Source organism: Ambystoma mexicanum, chromosome 9 (assembly GCF_040938575.1).
Source record: "Ambystoma mexicanum isolate Mex_15411 chromosome 9, UKY_AmexF1_1, whole genome shotgun sequence".
Lineage (NCBI taxonomy): Eukaryota > Metazoa > Chordata > Amphibia > Caudata > Ambystomatidae > Ambystoma > Ambystoma mexicanum.
The window spans coordinates 981,642,116-981,660,091 of NC_090931.1; the positions used below are offsets into that span (position 1 = coordinate 981,642,116).

At 48.8% G+C, this 17,976-nt stretch overlaps 2 protein-coding genes and 1 long non-coding RNA gene across 9 annotated transcripts in view; 2 read left to right on the plus strand and 1 right to left on the minus strand.

Moving 5' to 3' along the window:
• METAP1D (methionyl aminopeptidase type 1D, mitochondrial) overlaps positions 1–7,616 on the plus strand; it is a 1,748,106-nt gene extending 1,740,490 nt beyond the window's left edge. For 2 of the 4 annotated variants that reach the window (XM_069616211.1, XM_069616213.1), the window contains 4 exons: positions 4,917–5,014; positions 6,004–6,051; positions 7,070–7,148; positions 7,231–7,616. In XM_069616211.1, coding sequence (XP_069472312.1) covers positions 4,917–5,014; positions 6,004–6,051; positions 7,070–7,148; positions 7,231–7,309 — 304 coding nt within the window. In that variant the 3' untranslated portion in view covers positions 7,310–7,616. The remainder of the gene's footprint in view (positions 1–4,916; positions 5,015–6,003; positions 6,052–7,069; positions 7,149–7,230) is intronic. The other 2 variants (XM_069616212.1, XM_069616214.1) reach the window with 1 other exon arrangement.
• Positions 1–17,976, minus strand: part of LOC138488862 (uncharacterized) — a 198,230-nt gene that overhangs the window by 146,026 nt on the left and 34,228 nt on the right. The gene's annotated exons all lie outside the window — the stretch shown is intronic.
• DLX1 (distal-less homeobox 1) lies at positions 9,790–16,157 on the plus strand. Of its 4 annotated transcripts, none has more exons than XM_069616215.1 (4): positions 9,790–10,727; positions 11,961–12,589; positions 14,343–14,542; positions 15,048–16,157. In XM_069616215.1, the coding sequence occupies exons 2-4, from the start codon at positions 12,274–12,276 to the stop codon at positions 15,300–15,302; spliced, it is 771 nt and encodes a 256-aa protein (XP_069472316.1). In that variant the 5' UTR covers positions 9,790–10,727; positions 11,961–12,273; the 3' UTR covers positions 15,303–16,157. The 4 variants fall into 4 exon arrangements, with proteins under 4 accessions (XP_069472316.1, XP_069472319.1, XP_069472317.1 ...); XM_069616218.1 differs by lacking the exon at positions 9,790–10,727 and adding an exon at positions 10,760–11,324; XM_069616216.1 differs by lacking the exon at positions 9,790–10,727 and adding an exon at positions 11,348–11,448.

The window sequence follows — 17,976 nt, forward strand, 5'->3', positions numbered from 1 at the left end:
ATAATATCACTGCAGTTTCCTTTAACTCTAAAGAATTTTCCCACTGGGACATTTTGTATTGTTAAGAGTGTTTGTTCTGCATGGAGACTTGTGCGAGCGTACATAGGTTTGTCATATATTTTGCTGTTCATTTTATTATTATTGATGTATATTTATAAGTCAAGAAACCGTAAAACTGTTTTGGTATAGCTAAAGGTGAACTATGTGTATTGATGTGGGTGACAGATACAGACATGCTTGTATTCACTTGTGACATATGATCTGAAAATATTGTTGCAATTATGGCTTTAGCGGTTTGGGTGGATTCTTTCCATCAATTGTGAAAAGACGTGTTTGCATATAAATGTGAATAAGATTTATGAGTAATAGTTAGCCAAAACCACATGATGCAGTATGACATAATCAATCAACATCTTTTCTCATTGTATATATAATATCAAGGCGATGGTTGAACCGGTCACTAAATGATGGGACTATCTCATGAGAGTTTAATACTAGAATGGATTTTACCCAGAAAATGTTTCTAAAGGTTATCCAAAACATAGTCAACATGTTGCAATTATTTTTCTGATCAAGTACAAGATTAAATCAAAAATGAAGGCTGAAAGTTGTATTTACAGATGTCCATATGATCAAAATGAATCATAATAATAAATACATGTTTTATTTAACTTTTTTCCTTGCTGATTGTCCCCTCCCCATCCCCTTCTTCCTCCATATTTTCTTGTTATAAATCATTATTGCAAAGAAATTGTAGAACCAGCCCTGAGAAATCACCCAGGTGCGAAACACGTGCTGGCTGTTGTTTCTGTAATTGTTTCATATTTTTAGTGTTATGTACAATTATGTGATTACACAGATTGTGAAAAATGTAGATTGGAAAAATTAAGGCACAAACAAAAATTTTAAATAAATTTACTATTTGCTAATATCTGGTCCGCTGGTCAAATTATACTTGTTTTACATGACAGAATTGTAAGCCTAGCCGCGGTTTGAGAGACACATGCCTTCATAACAGTTTTTCCACATATGTAGTTGGCAGGAACTTCCCTATCGTTGTCATATCAGCTGCCAGCCAGACCATTCATGTATTTCACATATGTATAGACAGAACCGATTTCGAATTCTGGCCAGAGTTCACTTACTGCACTGGAACATATCCACAAAATCGATGGAAAGAAACGACCCAAAATAATGTATAGTGGAGGGTTCCCGGGATTGAAGAACAAGGTAGATATACTTGAATTAACAAAACCATAACTATAAATTGTACCTACCTACTAACGTTTTTGCAGATATTCACATCAACAATAGGCCTATCACACAAATGACAACTCTTTTCTTTATTATCAAACATATTGACATCAATTTAAAAGTATTTCCACATATTTAAGACTTACTACGCTGTATTATAAAATGTTTCACTGTGCTACCACCATTTCCCAAGACACCACATGATTTCAAAATCACTCCCATTAACTAATTTACTGAAATACAACAAAAACATAGTTGGTGTTATTTTTCTTTCTGCTAATCCTCCCGTACGTCCTTACACACAATGTTTCTTTTTGAACCGATACACCTTCAGTGACTATCGTTATTTGCTACAAGGAATTATTGTGTTTGTTAATAGTTTATTTGCAAGGACGTACATGAGGATTAGTAGAAAGAAAAATAACACCAACTGCTTATGTATTTATTTTATTTCAATAAATTAGTTCATGAGTGATTCTCAAATTGTGTGGTGTCTTGTGAAAGTGGTAGCACGGTGAAACATGTTTTAATACAGTGTAGTGTGTCTTAAATATATGGAAACACTTTTAAATTGATGTATTTTTGATAATATAGAAAAGTGTGTTGTCATTTGTGTGATAGACCTATTGTTGATGTGTGATCTGTGAAGACTTTAATAGGTAAGTACAATTTATAGTTAGAGAATCGACCCAAACTACTTTTTTTCTTTCAAATAGCATATGAGTATTTCAACACAGGTACATGTTTTTCCGAGACTGTTGAGTATCCAGTCCAACTGCAGATTGGGTTCTGTTACGGGCAACTACCCCTGTGCCTCCTGTGTAATTTACTGGGAACTTAGTGGCCAAACGAAGTGCCAAACTGAAAACGTTTTATATGGTATTACCTGGCCATGCAGTCTCCTGTATGTGATAATGATGTGCGAAATATGTGTCTGCATTTGAGAACACTGCAATCAGTTTTGTATGGTAGCACATAAAAAAAACAATAGATGCAAGTTGCCAACAGTGCACATGACCTTTTACCTTTGCATCATCCTGATGCCTTTGCCCAAACAAAAATTCCAGTTTATAAAATATTTTCCTGCTGGTTGTACCCATACATGTCCATGCAGGCTGCGCCAATATATGCCAGTAATATACATAAGAACTCTCTGGTAGTAAAATAAATGCCATTCCACAGAAAGAAATTACCATATTGGCTATGCCAACACAGGCCAATAACATGTAATCACACTTATGCTTGAGTTTACCCTTAATGCCAAGTACAAAAATGCTATGACACACAATGAATGTATGGCCAGACTGGAGCCACCAGTGTAAGCCAGTCTAGCCACGTAAAACACATATAATTTTTGCTTTGCCTTTGATGCCAAGTAGAAAGTAACCAATACCATGCCATGGTAAGAAAGTAAATGCATGCTACCACTACCAAGGTAGGCCAGCCTAGCCATATAATACCACTTATCATGTTTGCTTTACCTTTGATGCCAAGTAAAAAATGCCATGCCACAGCAAAAGCACTTGAGATTGGCGTAACTAATATAGGCCAGTCTAGCCACATAATGTGATTACCTGTCTGCATATACTTTCTTAACATGTTGTGGCATTTTTTATTTGGCATCAAGCAAACATGATCAGTGTTATTACGTAGCTAGACTGGCCTATACTGTAAGCCAATCTAGCTACTTAATAACATTTTCACATTTACTTTACTATTGATGCAGTGAGGCCAGCCTAGCAATGTAATAACACTGATCATATCTGCTTTACCCTTGAGGCATACTTATTGTGCCTCAAGAGTAAAGCAAACAGATAAGTGCTATTATGTGGCTAGACTGGCCTACGTTTGATATAGGCCAGACTAGCCACATGATAGCCGTTATATGTTTGCTTCACCCTTGATGCACAGTAATATTTACTATGCATCAAGGGAAAATAAAACTAAGTGATATTACGTGATTTGATTGGCCTACATTGAATGTAGGCTAGTCTATCCATGTAATAACAACTATGTTTGCCTTACCCTTGATGCACAGTAAAGCATCTTTACTGTGCATCAAGGATAAAGCATAAATACAATGCCATGCCCCTCACAGCCGCACCCCGAAATATAGCGGCATAGGAGGGTGCGCTACATTTAGGGGTGGGCGCAGGCACACACACACACTCTCATACAACACTTTCATCCACTCATACACACATTTAAACAACTCCTTGCATGCAAACACATAAAAACAAACACACCAACGTGTGCATATACATAAATACGTACGTACACACACAAAACATTTCAAAAAACGTACCTGCTTGTATCCCCCACATGAAGCCGTGTAGTCTGGGAGGACCGGATGGCCCTCCCCTCCTCTCTGCAACAATACACGCTGACTGACAAGACCTAGTAAGATTGTTTGTTTTGTCCTCCATCTGTCTTCCCTCCTTTGTCTTGTTGCGCCTAGTAACACTTGTGTATAGGTGCGTTATAAATGACTTATATCATATAATATCTCCTAAGTCAGCGTGTCTACGCTGTTAGCGTAGTAATGAAGGTCTTCTTCTGCCCCGCTGCTATTCATTACTACGTTTGTTGGGCAGCTGAAAGGGCTACACAACAAAAAAATGCATAGACAGGGAAAACCTCCTGCTCGGAGACAGGCACCACAGTCCCCAGTGCATATAAAGCACACGGTCGACTGTACTGCCTGCCATCAGATGAGGGGACCCCAACCCATGTGCCCATAGTGGCGGGTCACCAATGCTGACAACTAAGATGCACCCTTGGTAGAAACATACAAGTGGAAGCTGATTCCAAGGATACTTGATTAAGTCCACTGTCTTCATGAGCACAGATGTAGTTTTAGTGTGGGCACATCACTGCATACTACGCAGATCCCGTTTAACGTTAGTGACCGTTGCTTGTCTTTTTATCAGTTATTTTTAACCCCCGTGTTCTGTAGTGTTAAAATGCATTTTCTAATAAAGATGTGCCTAAATATACACAACTTAAGACGCAGTGATGTACTGGGCGCTCTTACGTTAATCGCGTGAAAGGCGGGTGCAGTGGAGTATATTGTAGGTGTATAATTGTGACTAAACAATCCCACCGCCAGTCCTTTCTGTTGTTTTGCTTTTCCACCTGTTCGCTTTGGGTACGTTTTGGGCAGCACATGTACACTACTGGCTGGGGAGGTTAATCCTTCAAGACACCCTGAACCTTCCCAGGTGCATTGGTCTTCAGTAGACTTCACAGTCCTTGGACTGTACTGGGAGCAGTGGGGTTGGGGTCACGTGCTGACCTCTGTGCAAACAGGTGTTTCCTCGGCCTCCTCCTTATTACAGCTTGTAACCTGGACTCCGTGAAGGAAGTGGCAGTGCTGGTGCAGAGGGTATTATGGGCTGGCTAAAACCGTATCCGCCCTGCACCACTTAAGGCTTTCATGTGAGGTCGTTGTCTCTGAGCACGTCTGTGCTCTTTCTGGGTGTCAGGTCAACACTGCTATCGGGAACCTGTGTAACAGAACTGTGGTATTGTATGTAATGCCTGGTAATGACAACTGTGTAAGATAAAGTCGCTGCATCCTTTGCATCGCACTGGGCGACGTGCTAATGCGTGTATTTTCTTGTCTCCTTTGCGCCCTGTTCTGTGATGTGAACCGACTGCAGCCGCTTAGTGAGCAAGAGCGGGTTCAGCGTGTGCCCAGACTTCGTGGGCCATGGCATTGGCGCCTTCTTCCACGGACATCCGGAGATTTGGCACCACGGTAAGGCGCGTACGGTTTGAACCACTTGGTTTTCCTACAAAGGTGGCATGCAGCGCACAGGCAGGGTGTTTTTAAACCGGGCTCAAGGCAGGGTACAGCATGGACACTCTGCACCACTTATAAGTGCGAGCCTGAGGGCTACGGGCAGAGTGGGCATTGCTATGCATTGTCTCCAGTTCACGCTGCTGGCACCAGGACACGCGTATTGCCCATTGGCGCCGTGTAGCGAGCTTTGCCGCATGTGTGCTGTAGTGAGCAATTCCTCCAAAAGCTTTCGGTGGCTGGTGCCAAGAGGGCAACATTGTCTGGTTGAAACTCACGCCATTGCTAGGCTGGATATGAATACATGGGGTGGTTGTGTTGTAGTATCTCGTCTAACTGAAAGGCAGAGGCGTGTTTAAATAGTCTCATTGGGGAGTTACAGCAACTCGACAGAGTTTCATTGTGCACGGTAGTGTGCCCCTGGTCCTGATACTCCCGCTAGAATCCGGGGTACAGTGAGATGCTGCAGGCATGCAGGATGTGGTCGGACTGGGGCATAATAGTGTCTCGGCCACCATTGAAAAAGAGTGTTTTGATAACATGTGATGAAAATTGTGCTTTTCTTAAGATATTTATTGAGCAACACTGGTCAAAACTACTAACCGCAGTGAAGTAATTCGTCAAACTGGCCTACATTAGCCAAAAAAGTGCCCACTTTGACTCAAAAAGTGGCCCACGCCAGCATTTTGCATGTTTTGTTCGGGCATTGCCATATTGCCCAGTCCGAGCCTGTGTGTGTGCGCCATAATGCTACACTCATATTCATGTACATGGGCATGCACAGGATGTGTACACAAATGGGGAGCGAGGGGTGCGTGCAAGGGAACACCTCGCTAGATGTATCTTTAATGTACCTTTCACGCATGTTCTACTGAGTACGAAGTGAGCCCTGCTGGCCTGGAGTTGTGTGTGCTCTGCCTCTAAGGTCGCTGTCTTCTCTTTTGCAGCTAATGACAGTGATTTGCTCATGGAGGAGGGCATGGCGTTTACAATAGGTCAGTGGCCATTTCGTTTATTCTTCTAAAAGTGTCAGAACCGCCTGTTGCCCAGAAGAGCATAGTTGTGCACGGACACGTGGGGACTTGCTGATAAAAAGTGGGCATTGGAGACGAGACGGCCCATGCCGGCCAAAGTGGAAGTGGAATCAGAGGGCTGATGTGAGCATGGCCATACTCCGCTGGGCCCACACGTGTCGTTGACTGCATGTTGATGTGCACACGCCCTTGCAATGGCTCGGCCCGTATATAATATCAATGACTGTAGAGCGAGGAGTGGCGTGGGGGTGAACTGTGAGCTTCCCAGTTGTGCACATAGATGCAGTCCATGTGGTATTGGGGAACACGAAGAAGGGCCTGATGCACACACCATGTTTTAACATGAGAAATCCCCTTGAAAACGTGTGTGAATCAGGACCTGTGTGTTCGTTCAGCTGTAGTGAACAGTCGGGGCGTTGGTGGCAGGGGTATTGCTGCAGATGTGGCGCGGATGCACAATGGGGGTGCTTGCTCTCAGATGCCGCGGGTTATCACTGCGCCCGGTGGCTGGCTTGCATCGGTTTTGGGGTAGCTCGTGGAGCTGTGAGAGGGCACCGCCGTATAGCCCCCAGGGGAGCCGTAATGCTGGTCACCCGGAGAAGGAGGGGGCTGATTGCGGAATTACTGGGCGATGGAAATACATTGAGTTATAAGCACGCTGTACTTGATTAATGAAGTCGACATTTTCTCGGCAGTAATTGTGCTTTCTTTTTTTTATCTTGAGCACGAAATATATGTAAGCTGAATGCATAGGCACATTTTACTATATAATTGAGACACTAGTCAGTACACGGTTTGTGGTACATTTTGTTGGTGAAGGGATTTTATTTATCTTGTCAAATGCGGTCTGTTTTGAGACCAAACTTCATAGGGCAGTTAGGTGAAGGTTAAAACATCGAAAGAAAACGTGAGCAAGCATTAACCTGTTCCACTTCAGTTGACATCTCTTCTGTTAATTGATGCACGTGTTTTGTTTCAGAACCTATAATCATGGAGGGGTCGCCCGAGTTTAAGATCCTGGGGGATAAGTGGACGGCGGTGTCTTTGGACAATAAAAGGTGCCACTTGAAATACATCTACTTTGGAAGCAGGCAGCACAGTGAGATGAGGCGGTGGTAACTGTTGAATCTTCTTTTCCAGATCGGCGCAGTTTGAGCACACAGTGGTCATCACCCCAGAAGGAGCCGAGGTCCTGACTAAACTGCCTGGAGAAGTTTAGGGGCACCGGCAAGTTCGCGGACGGCGACGGCATGGCCACTAGTATTGCTTTATTAGACAGGATCTGCGACCCCATGCTGAGGGCTTTTATATAGCTGATGCGAGCGAAACCCGGGGATTTAATTGTAAAATGAATCGTGGTGTATGCACGTCTAGAATGCGATTGCCGATTTGAAGAACATCCCTATGTGTATGTATATTTTCCAAAACCATGTGTTCCTGCCTGTGGCGGCCACTGAGGGAAATACTGCATAATGTGTTGTCCTTGAATATGCACACAAATAATAAACAGGTGCTTTATAAGTGTTGCCACCGTTGCCTTGATTTGACGTGTATTCTAGGAATCCTAAAATGTACAAACATGCGTTATGTTTTAGGAAATCGACTGACAGGTTCCAGGCGCGCCTATTACACGAGGAATCCATGACAGAGTCGCCCTGTCTGTGTCCGGGGAGAAAAGGGGCACGGTTGCTTTCTGCTCTGTGCATGGATTCCCGCAGAGCTGGTCACAGGAATGCTTTTCTTTTAGATGTCCCATTCAAATAACTGTAAAAGTGACACCGTGCGTTGCGGATTCTCCCCGTGGAGCGGTTTTGCCCCCCGAATTCGTTTCTTTGTACCCTGTCTGAGCAACTGAGGCGCGGGCTTGTGGTGTACCCAGGTGAATGAAATACACACAACACGGGCCGCTGTGATGAACTTCTTTATATCTGCAACTAATGACACTATGTGACATCACCGAAAATGAAGGCGCAGAAATATAAAACAGCTCCCAAACCGCCCCCTCCCTCCAACACCCCCGGACTATAGAGGGGGGGGGGGGGTGCGAACGTGCAATTAGACCCTTGATAACCAGGACCCTCACATGGAAGTGCTATTACTTTGGGAGTGGCGGCAAGCCGTGGCCTGCATCGCCTCCTTTCCAGCGAAGCGTGGGCACCGAAAGCTGGACGGCAAAATCAAGTAATGTCCTCCCGCTGCTCCCTTTGGGTTGAACCACTTAGTGGCACTAAGGGCCTGATTTACACACATGTTTTCCCATGGGAAAGTCCCACTGAAAGCATCTTTGTAAATCGGGTCCTACGGGTTTAGTTTAGTTTTGAGCGCCCTTACTTGAATAGGCCCCGAGCGATAAGTCTGCTGCTGGCGGTGTTTATTAGTTATTGAAGCCACGAGGGAAGGGCCCACGTCCAGGTGTTGTGATTATTGTCTTGGTTTGTGTTTTCCCATTCTCGCCAGTCAGGCTGAACTATTGCCAGGGCAATATTGGGGCGGAGGAGACCGCACACGCACATTTTCACACCAGAGGGCCTTTTCGGGTTCCTGGAAGGCCGCTGCTTTTGAGGCGCCATTCGGGATCGCCGGGGCGTGTATACTCAGGGCACCGTGAAACGGCGCCTGGCCGTAAATGCGCTAGGTTTTTCCTGCTGCTGCTGCTGTAAAAGGCACGGTTTTATTATTGGAGAATAAAAAACACCCGGCCGGGGTTAAGGAGAAACAGTGTTGTTTTAGGAGTTCTGCAAAGGTTACTTTAGTATTCGTTTTCAAGAGAGAGACATCCTTGCCGAGTGGGTCCGTAGACACAGGCGGGAATTTGGGGCTCATCCCTTCTTAAGCACACGCATGAACTATGTGAGCTGCATGCGGAGGACCCCATCAGGCGCGGACCCAGGTCCTGCAAAGGGGCGCGGTGTATTTGTGTAGCCCGACTATAGGGCAGCTTTGGCGATATGTGTGTGGCAGGAGCTCCACGTGCAGGGGGCATAGTAGTGTCCCCAATTCGCTCCCTGTTGGGGCTGTGGTGGTTTCCATAGAGCTGTCCTTTCATATTGGCGGACATATATTTCGGAATATGTATTCCTTGACAGCACATCTTGGAACACAAGCAGCCATTCCATCCATCACATGTATTTTGTGGTGGTCTTGTTCGACTGCATGTGAACTTCGTTGTTTATCAATGTGTGCGTGGGGGGGGGGGTCAGTGGTGTAGATAGGGACAGGCAGGAGGAGGCATGTGGACCGAAATGTTATTAGGTATTGAGTTACACTCTCATTTTTGTGCGAAATGGCACCCACGGCAGCGTTCATTACCTGTTAAGAGAATCATGGTTTGCGCGTTGCAATAGTGTTGAGCCTCGTGGATTCCTTGTGAGTGCAGCACAGGTGCGAGTAGCGAGTACGTGGCACTGCAGTGCGCTTTTACAGTCCCCACCGCTATTGAACCCATTTGCCTCGGCCGGTGTGAGCTATTGGCTACTGGGGCAACGAAAAACCTCGCCGGGGAACATGGCTGCTTTTCTAGCTCGTGTGGACGTGGTTGGTAGGATCAGAGCAGGTGGAAACCGATACGGGTGTCCGATCCGTTTAGGGAAAGTGTCACTTCTCTGGCACGGAGTAAGTGAACTTTGCAGATCGTAAGGCGATCCCGAGGAGTCGGGGGGGGGGGTGGCTGGGGAGCTCCCAAGGGAAGGCCTCTCGCTCATCTGCGGGGCCGATATCAGGAGATTCGCGCTAAATCTCCTTTTGCTATCCCAGACGGCGGAGGAGCCGCAGTGAAAGTTCAGCCCGGGCCAGATCAAACCCCGGCTGTTTAACGCTGAAAGGCTGCATGTTGCTATTAGTGTTAACTATATGGCTAATTATGCGTATGAAAATTAAACATCAGTGTTATGCTAATGGGCCGCCTTCAGCTGCGGATCAGAGCACTTGAGACTAGCATTTAATCAAACGAATCAGTAACTCATACTTCTGCACGTGTGAACTTCCTCAAGATCAGGGCCGCGTTACGGGCTCACTGCGGAATTATGAACGAAATCATTAGCACCTCTTTCTAATTACCCGCAGAGGGGATTCGGGGTGCTCCGTGGGCCGTGCAGTCCCCGCGCATCTGCGAGTATTTTTTTAATTTTTATTTCGTCCTGAAAGCCCTGCGCGGCGGTTGAGAGAGGCGGATTAGGTTTCTTTCTGGTATTACGCGGCGTGTTTTTCAGAGATATGTGGAATGTAAGACCGTTTGAGGAGCGAGCACTGCCTGAATGCGCATTTCTGCGGGGAAACTGCTCACATCTCCGCAAAGCATCATCGCGTGTTTGATACCACGAGGGGTGCCCCGAAACTGCCTGCAAACAGGCGAGGCTGCTCGGCGCTCTTCATCTGGATGTCAAGAGAAGAAAGGAGCAATTCAAACAAATGCCCCCGCTGAAAGGGCCCATTGTGCGGCGCCGTATCTGTCTGGGAACAATCTCGCATTGTTCGGCGGCGCTGTCATCTCCTCTATTGGCGCAACGTTTGCAGCAGATGACAGTTTGTACATGTTCGTCCCCTCTGCTGCCTGCCTGGCCCGTGGGCTCCTCCGACGAAGCCCCGGCTCGGCGCTGGGGTTCTGCAAGCGCCTGGGCGCGGTGCCCTGCGTGCTGCAGGTAGGTATTTATTTTTTATTTGTTTGTATTTGGATTCTTATATAGCGCCATAAACAAGCCCTCGGGCATCGGGGCGCTATCGCGTGTGTTGTTGTCTCTCCTTTGCTCACTGCGCTTGCTGTTAGGGTTGACCCACGTGCGTGAAAAGAAAAATCAGAGGCCCTGATTTACAAAAGTGCTTTTCAAAGGGAAATCCGAGCCGCAGTGTCCTATGCGATCCTGCCTGCTCGTTTCCGCCTACACCGTGCCAGGCGTCTTCTGCTTGCAATGTATAATGTATTGTTGGGAAACGCGTGACGGAGCACGTGTGCCTGCAGCGGTCCTGTGCTGCTTGTGAAGTGTATTGTGGGCTACACAAGGTCATTGGGAAGTGTGGGGTGCAACACGTGTCTAAGAGAGAAATGTGATACTGCCTGTTCTCTTGTGACTTTTCTATTGGCGTAGTGCACCAAGCATTGTACCGTGTGTGCTCTTCTATCACGGCCTGTTTTTAATTGATAACTTAGTGAGTGGTGGAACACGTAGGCCCGCGATGGGCATGCGTGTACGATGCTGCCTGTTATCTGCACTGTTTGTTTGTAAAGCGCCTCCCAAAAGGTATGGTGTGTTCCTTCGAGGGGTTGAAGCGGGCATTGGGATATGAGATTGAGCGCGAGGCGGGGGCATTTGTGTAACCGCCTGCACCGTGAGCCTGCTGCGAGGTGCGTTCCGTATTGCAAAGGTTAGTGGGCTATGCGGTTGTACTGCGGCGTCAGGGAGAGCGTCCGTGTAAACCGACACATTGTTTGCCACCTGCACTAGGTGACTTGCGAGTGTCGGTGTGCATCACCGCAGCATCACCTCTGTGCCGGAGCTGTGGGTGTGTATCGTGTTGTCTATTGTCTGCTGCTTGTATTCCATGTGTCTTATGAGTTTGCACAGTGCCTCTGGCTGGTTGCGCTGTTTTGCTATAAACCACGATCGCAGCCTCTTCTGTAAGTCGTGTTTGTGATGCAGTGTGTTCCCGAGTTGTGGGATAGTGTCTGCTTGTCAGCTCGTCGCTGCCTCCTGTGTTTGCACAGTGCCTCTAGCTTGTCGCGCTGTGTTGTTATATTCCAGGATCGCCGTCTCTTGTGCATGTCATATGTGTGATGCAGTGTGTTTTCCCGAGTTGTGGGATAACTGGTGGCTCCCTGTGTTTCCAGCTTGCTTTCCGCACTGTATACTTTATTGTGCTGTGTTGTTATATTCCAGGATCACAGGCTATTGGGAAGTCGCCCTTCAGTACCAGAGCACACTTACTAGTCCAGCGAAGCTAGACCGGCGTTGACCAATCAAAGCCGGGCATCCAGACAGCGGGCCAATCAGCTCCCACGGCTCATGAATATTCACGCCAGTGGAGTGAAACCTTTTAGGCGAGTTTGTGCAGATGAACAGCATCATGCACCGACTTTACAAAGAGACAAACTCCATTTTCTTATGAATGGAAAGTGAAAAAATCTGATCCGCTTAAATTGAGTTCCTTCCTGTACCCAGAACACACGGGCGGCGAGGAGAGCGGCGGAGGATGACGATGACCGCAATGCCGGAGAGCCTGAGCAGCCCGGTGTCCGGGAAGGCGGTCTTCATGGAGTTCGGGCCCCCCAGCCAGCAGATGTCCCCCTCGGCCATGGCCCACGGCCACTACTCCATGCACTGCCTGCACTCGCAGCACGAGAGCTCGTACAGCGGCGCCGCCTCCTTCTCCAGACCCCTGGGCTACCCCTATGTCAACCCGGTGAGCAGCCACCCCGCCTCCAACCCCTACCTGGGCGGCAGCGGCTCCGGGCAGCCCCCCTACCCCGGCGGCAGCAGCCTGGGCCCGGGACGGCTGGAGGACACAGGTAAGGCGCTGGCGCTCTTCGCATGGATGGTCCTCTCATTTTGAACCCCTTCCAAAGTATCCTTACCTTCAGGACAAAGGTGTAGTGCACCCCCTCCTTTAATGCGCGAGCCTCTCGGATCTACTCTTACAGGGGTGGGCTCTGGTTGTGTACCATTTACCCTTAATGTTTGAGCCCTTTCTGTACTAACCTCACCTGAGCGACGCCCTTCCTGTATGTACCATTGACCGTTACCCTGTGACCCTCTGTGTAGTATACAGTACCCCCCCCTTATTGATGTCTGATCCTGCCTGTGTTATCCTTACATGCAGGACAAAGGTAGTTTACCTTGTCTCCTTAATTTACGACCCTATTTGTATCACCTTTACCTGGAGGGCACAGGTAGTGTCACCTGGCTCTTAAATGTACGACCCTTTCCCAGTAGAGACAGGTAATGTACCCTCGCCCCTTAATGTGCGATCCTCTATAGGGTAGCGAACCCCCTTCCCGTAATATGTGACCCTATCTGGTGCCCTTAACTAGATGACAATGGCGCCGTACCCTCGCCCTTTGTTACTACATAAATACATAACCTAACAGTGCGCCTCACCCCCCTGCCTGGAGGACAAAGGTAGTGTGCCGGACGCTCTGTCTACCCACTAGTTAGGGGCACCGGTGCCATGCCTTCATCCCACTCCCACCTCCTTACCATAAGCACAGGGCAGTGGCACCCCCCATTAGTTAGCGAACCCCGGCTCTACTCCAGTCCTAAACCCAGCCTTTGCATACAGTGGTCTGAGTCCCCAGGATCAGCACGTGTGACCCACTCCTGCCGGTGGAATGAGGCTGCGAGGCCGGCCGCCGAGCATAGTACAGCTAGCTAGGTCCCCTGGAGGAGACCAGCCCATCCAGGGGCTACCCTGCTGTGCCCCACGTCCCATACACGCCCTCCTGAGGCGAAGTGTATGTGCAGCGGCTCTAAGCAGGCCTGACCCTACCCCTCGTTCCATACCCTCATCTCAGCCTTGCACCCCATTCTGAAGCAATCTGACACCACCTCAAAGCTGCGCGAGGCATCCTGCGCACAGCCCCCATCGCAGGCCTTGGGACGCCCTTCATAACACCAGCCTAAGGCAAGCTGACCCTAGGACCGCAGCTCTTTCTTACGCATCCGGCCCGAATCTCCCACATTCAGAGCGGTACTCCCACAGCACCCAAGGGAGCTCAGTGGTGGCAAACAAGTGATCCCTAGCCCTCAAACCCCAGGGGATGGATATAAAACCACGGGATACTGGATTGCCCCCGCCCTTCTACCACTGCCACTTCCTGACCCAACCCAGGGGGGCATCCCCCTCTCGCCCCGAGACAGGCACACTCACCTCGCATAAGCCAAACAAAGAAAGGGCGACAGAGCCAGGCCGTGCTAGCCCGCAAGATGAGACGGGCAGACCTGACTTCCCCCTGCCTCTTCCCCCCCCTCCGGTAGCCTCCGGTCCCCGCTCCCGCCTCGGCATGCGCCGGCTCCGCGCAGCGCCGACTGCCATCGCAGCCCAGATGTGCGCCTATTAGTCGCGGTAATTATTTATTGCGTAGCGCTATAAACAATGTATGCAATTAAGGGTAATTAAACCTAAACTGCAGCCGGTAAAAATAGCAAAGTTTTGCAGGGAAAGGGGCTGCCAGAATAGCCGGGAGCCTTTGTGCCTCTACCTGACCCTCCCTTGCTGTGATTACTGCTCCTACTTCTCTTACGCGCGTGCTTCTCTTCCCGCAGGGGCCGACTCGGAGAAGAGCACCGTGGTGGAGGGCGGCGAGGTGCGCTTCAACGGCAAAGGCAAAAAGATCCGCAAGCCCCGCACCATCTACTCCAGCCTGCAGCTGCAGGCCCTGAACCGGCGCTTCCAGCAGACGCAGTACCTGGCGCTGCCCGAGCGGGCCGAGCTGGCCGCCTCCCTGGGCCTCACCCAGACACAGGTACGGGACTTCGGCCATCAGTTCCCATTCCACATCGCATTTTTTAGCAAAAGCCAGTAGGCTAATCTATAAATCATGCCTGCTTCTTGCCCCTAGGCACGAAGGTGTACAGTCATAGCCACATTGATCGCTGCGCCTGCCCCGGTAGGTTTCAGTCCGTTTTGGAAAGATACATATCCCCAGACAAAACAACGATTTCCATTGAACTTCCAGTGGTGGGTTACATACACAGTGTAGTGAATACTTTCAAAGTGTGTGGCATTAGGTTTATTGTTCACACACATGGAAACAGCGATGAACTGAAGCCAGCGCGTAGCCGTGTCCCACTCCTTTGCTTTTGTCGTGAGGAGCAGCATTTCTGTGCCTCTGGTGCTGCAGCAGGGTGTGGCCGTGACTAGCATGGAGGCATCTGGAAACGTGTAAACAATGTCAGGCAGTGTTGTTTTCTTGCAATGGCCGCCAGCGGGACTCGTCTCACGCCCGCGTCTCTTTCTCTTCCCTGCAGGTGAAGATCTGGTTCCAGAACAAGCGCTCCAAGTTCAAGAAGCTGATGAAGCAGGGGGGTGCCGGCCTGGACAGCAGCGCCCTGGCCAACGGCCGGGCTTTGGCAGCCAGCTCCCCCCCTGTACCCCCGGTCTGGAACACGGCCGGCACCGGCGGCAAGAGCTCGTCTGGGGCCCCGGGGGCCTACATCCCCAGCTACACCTCGTGGTACCCGTCGGCCCACCAGGAGGCCATGCAGCAGCCCCAGCTCATGTGAGGGAGTGCGGGCGGCACGGACCCGGACAGCCCTGGGGCCCGCGGGGCGGGACCCCGGCTGCTGACACCCGCAGCTCCAGCAGCAGGCGCCGCGGGCCTGCACGCAGCGGCCCACACCGCCACTCACACACACGCCTGAGCCGACTCTTGGGCTGGATATTACCCCGTCTCTTCGTTTCTTTGTGCCGGGAAAGAGGCAGGGGCTGCTGCTTTGCGGAGACCGCGAAGAAAGGGGCACGGCGCCATTTATTTATTAAAAATGAACATCGACTTCAAGTACTATTGATGGAGCACTGTTTGAAAAATGCCACTTAAATATTATTGAAAGGAAGATGATTTTTAACTTTTGCAATGGCTTTTATATGTTTACAGACGAATGGGGACGATCGAAACCAACTTTTATCAATTTTCGTCGTTAGTCCGAGAACTGTGAAATGAACCCCTTATGTTGCTAACGAGTCTGCGAGCTTGGGTTATCCCTCCCGAGCACAGCCGGGAATGGCCAGGATGGCGAACTATTGTGAAGATTCAGCTTTAAACCAGCCTGAGGTACTGGCTGGACCCCGGCAGTGGCCTGGAGCGAGGGTCGCTGTACATTACCCCTGCTCTGTTCTGTAAACACGTTGCACACATTTAGCCTGGTCTGTTTTCTGTTTGTGTGCCCGTAAACTGTGAAACGGGATCCTCGTGAAGTTCAGAATGTGTGGTTGCCCGAAGCGGCCGTTTTTTCGTGTTCTATGTGTCAAAGTTTTAGTTTTATATTGAGAATGTTAATTTATTGATTTGTATCTTTAAACACGTTGTAAATAAGCTATACATTTCTTTATTGGCAGTAAAATTATGGTTTCGGAAAAAAGCTGCCGTGTGTTCTTTTTTTGCCCTACAATGTTCAAATATTTCTGTATTAGTAAGCAAGATTAACTGCCATGCAAACCTCATCCCCAAATAGAGGCCAGGCAGCCACCAGTCAAATCACGCACATCTGTGCCAACATGGCGCGCAAATGCAAAACGAAATTGCACGCGGATATTGTGATTTTTCCAGTTTCCCGGTGCCTTCGTAGCGGGCTTTGCCCCACCCTGGGCACGACCTGTCAGGGAGATCAGCTAGTAGTGCCTGGTGGCCGGGGGCAACCCAGCTCCGAAATAGCCATATCAAAACGGACCCTATTGGCGCTACTCGGATTTGATGGCCAGCAGACATGTCCGTTTCAAGCGCTTCGGCCACCTCATTTTCTTTGCAGTATCATTATGAAAGATATCTGTACAATAGGGGAACTGTATACTTTATATGTTCGTCTCCTGTTTACATGTGTTCCATGTTCCCGTGTAATTAATAATGCATGCCCCACTTTAGTTTCATGTATATTTTTATTTGGTTCCTTGTGCGCGGATGCTTATTAACTGCTCCTTTCACACGTCCCGTTTTAGCCTACATTTCTCGTTCTACAGCCCCCTCTTGAATCGATGTAATGTTGCCCTCTTGTATAGGCTGTTTAAAATGTTTCCTTATCTATGAGCTGGGCATCTCTTCTTTCTTTCTTTCGTCTGGGGCTCCCGCGAATCAGCGCGTGCTCCTTTTCACTGAGCCCTGGCACGGGCGAGTTTATCTGCTGTATGCGGGCTGCTTTTATTCCCGTCCCCTACCGAATTGAATGCCGGCGTGGGGTTATTCTAAATAAGGGGTAACCAGAGAACGAAGCAGGTGGCGCAGGGAATCGCGGCAGGGGTATGTGGATGAGGGGGTTAAAATAGCGATGTGCACAACAAGGCACACGCTGAAAGGAGATCTTATCCGGGGCTGCATGTGAGCACTCGCAGGGCAATGCCGGAAAGCAGCGTACTCTGGGGAGCACGCACTAGATGCTCACAGACTGGCAACTACCACGTGTTGAACAATGCGTCCGATCTTTGCACCGATATTATTGGGCAGCGGGAGAGTACACACTGTCAGTTATTCCCATATTTGATAGCTCAGGCACCGCAGTACCAGTATACTTTACGTACCAGAGAGTATATACCGTGTAAAATCCACATGTCCCACGGACTTCTCCTCCAGGCAGCCGCACGCACAGGGATTGTGCAGAAGCCGCAGGGCTTGATTTACAAAGCGTTTTCCAATGGCACCTGCCCATTCAAAAGGCTTTTGTAAATCGGACCCCGGGTACTTTAAACAAATTAAATGACTCGATTCAGAATTATTGGGTATAACAAAGTGAGGCAGGGACGAGCAAAGCCAGTGCTCAGAGCACCGATGCTGACGCCGCTTTTTACCATGATGCATTACGACGCACAAGCCAGTTGGCAACAGAAACCACTGTGTTTCAATATTGACCTTGAAAACCACCACCGTGGACATTTGCAGTAACTCGGAGAGGAGCGAAAGGAAATAAACTTTGTATCTGGTTCTGAGGCCAAAGGCACTTCCTCCACAGAAGAGCAAAAAAACATGTGGTTGGTAATCCTGTCTCTACTGGAGTCAAATGCTCATTATATGTGTCCTAGAAATCTGGAAACTAAGCAATGGCTCCATGTGACTAGAACAGGCCAAGGCAGGGTCGGACTGGGTAAGCATGTTTGTCTGTGGGGTGGGGGGCGGGGCGATCAGTGAGGGGCCCACAGTGGCAAATAGCAGTTCATTCCTTTTGTGACAGAGTAATACCCAATTGAGGTTTT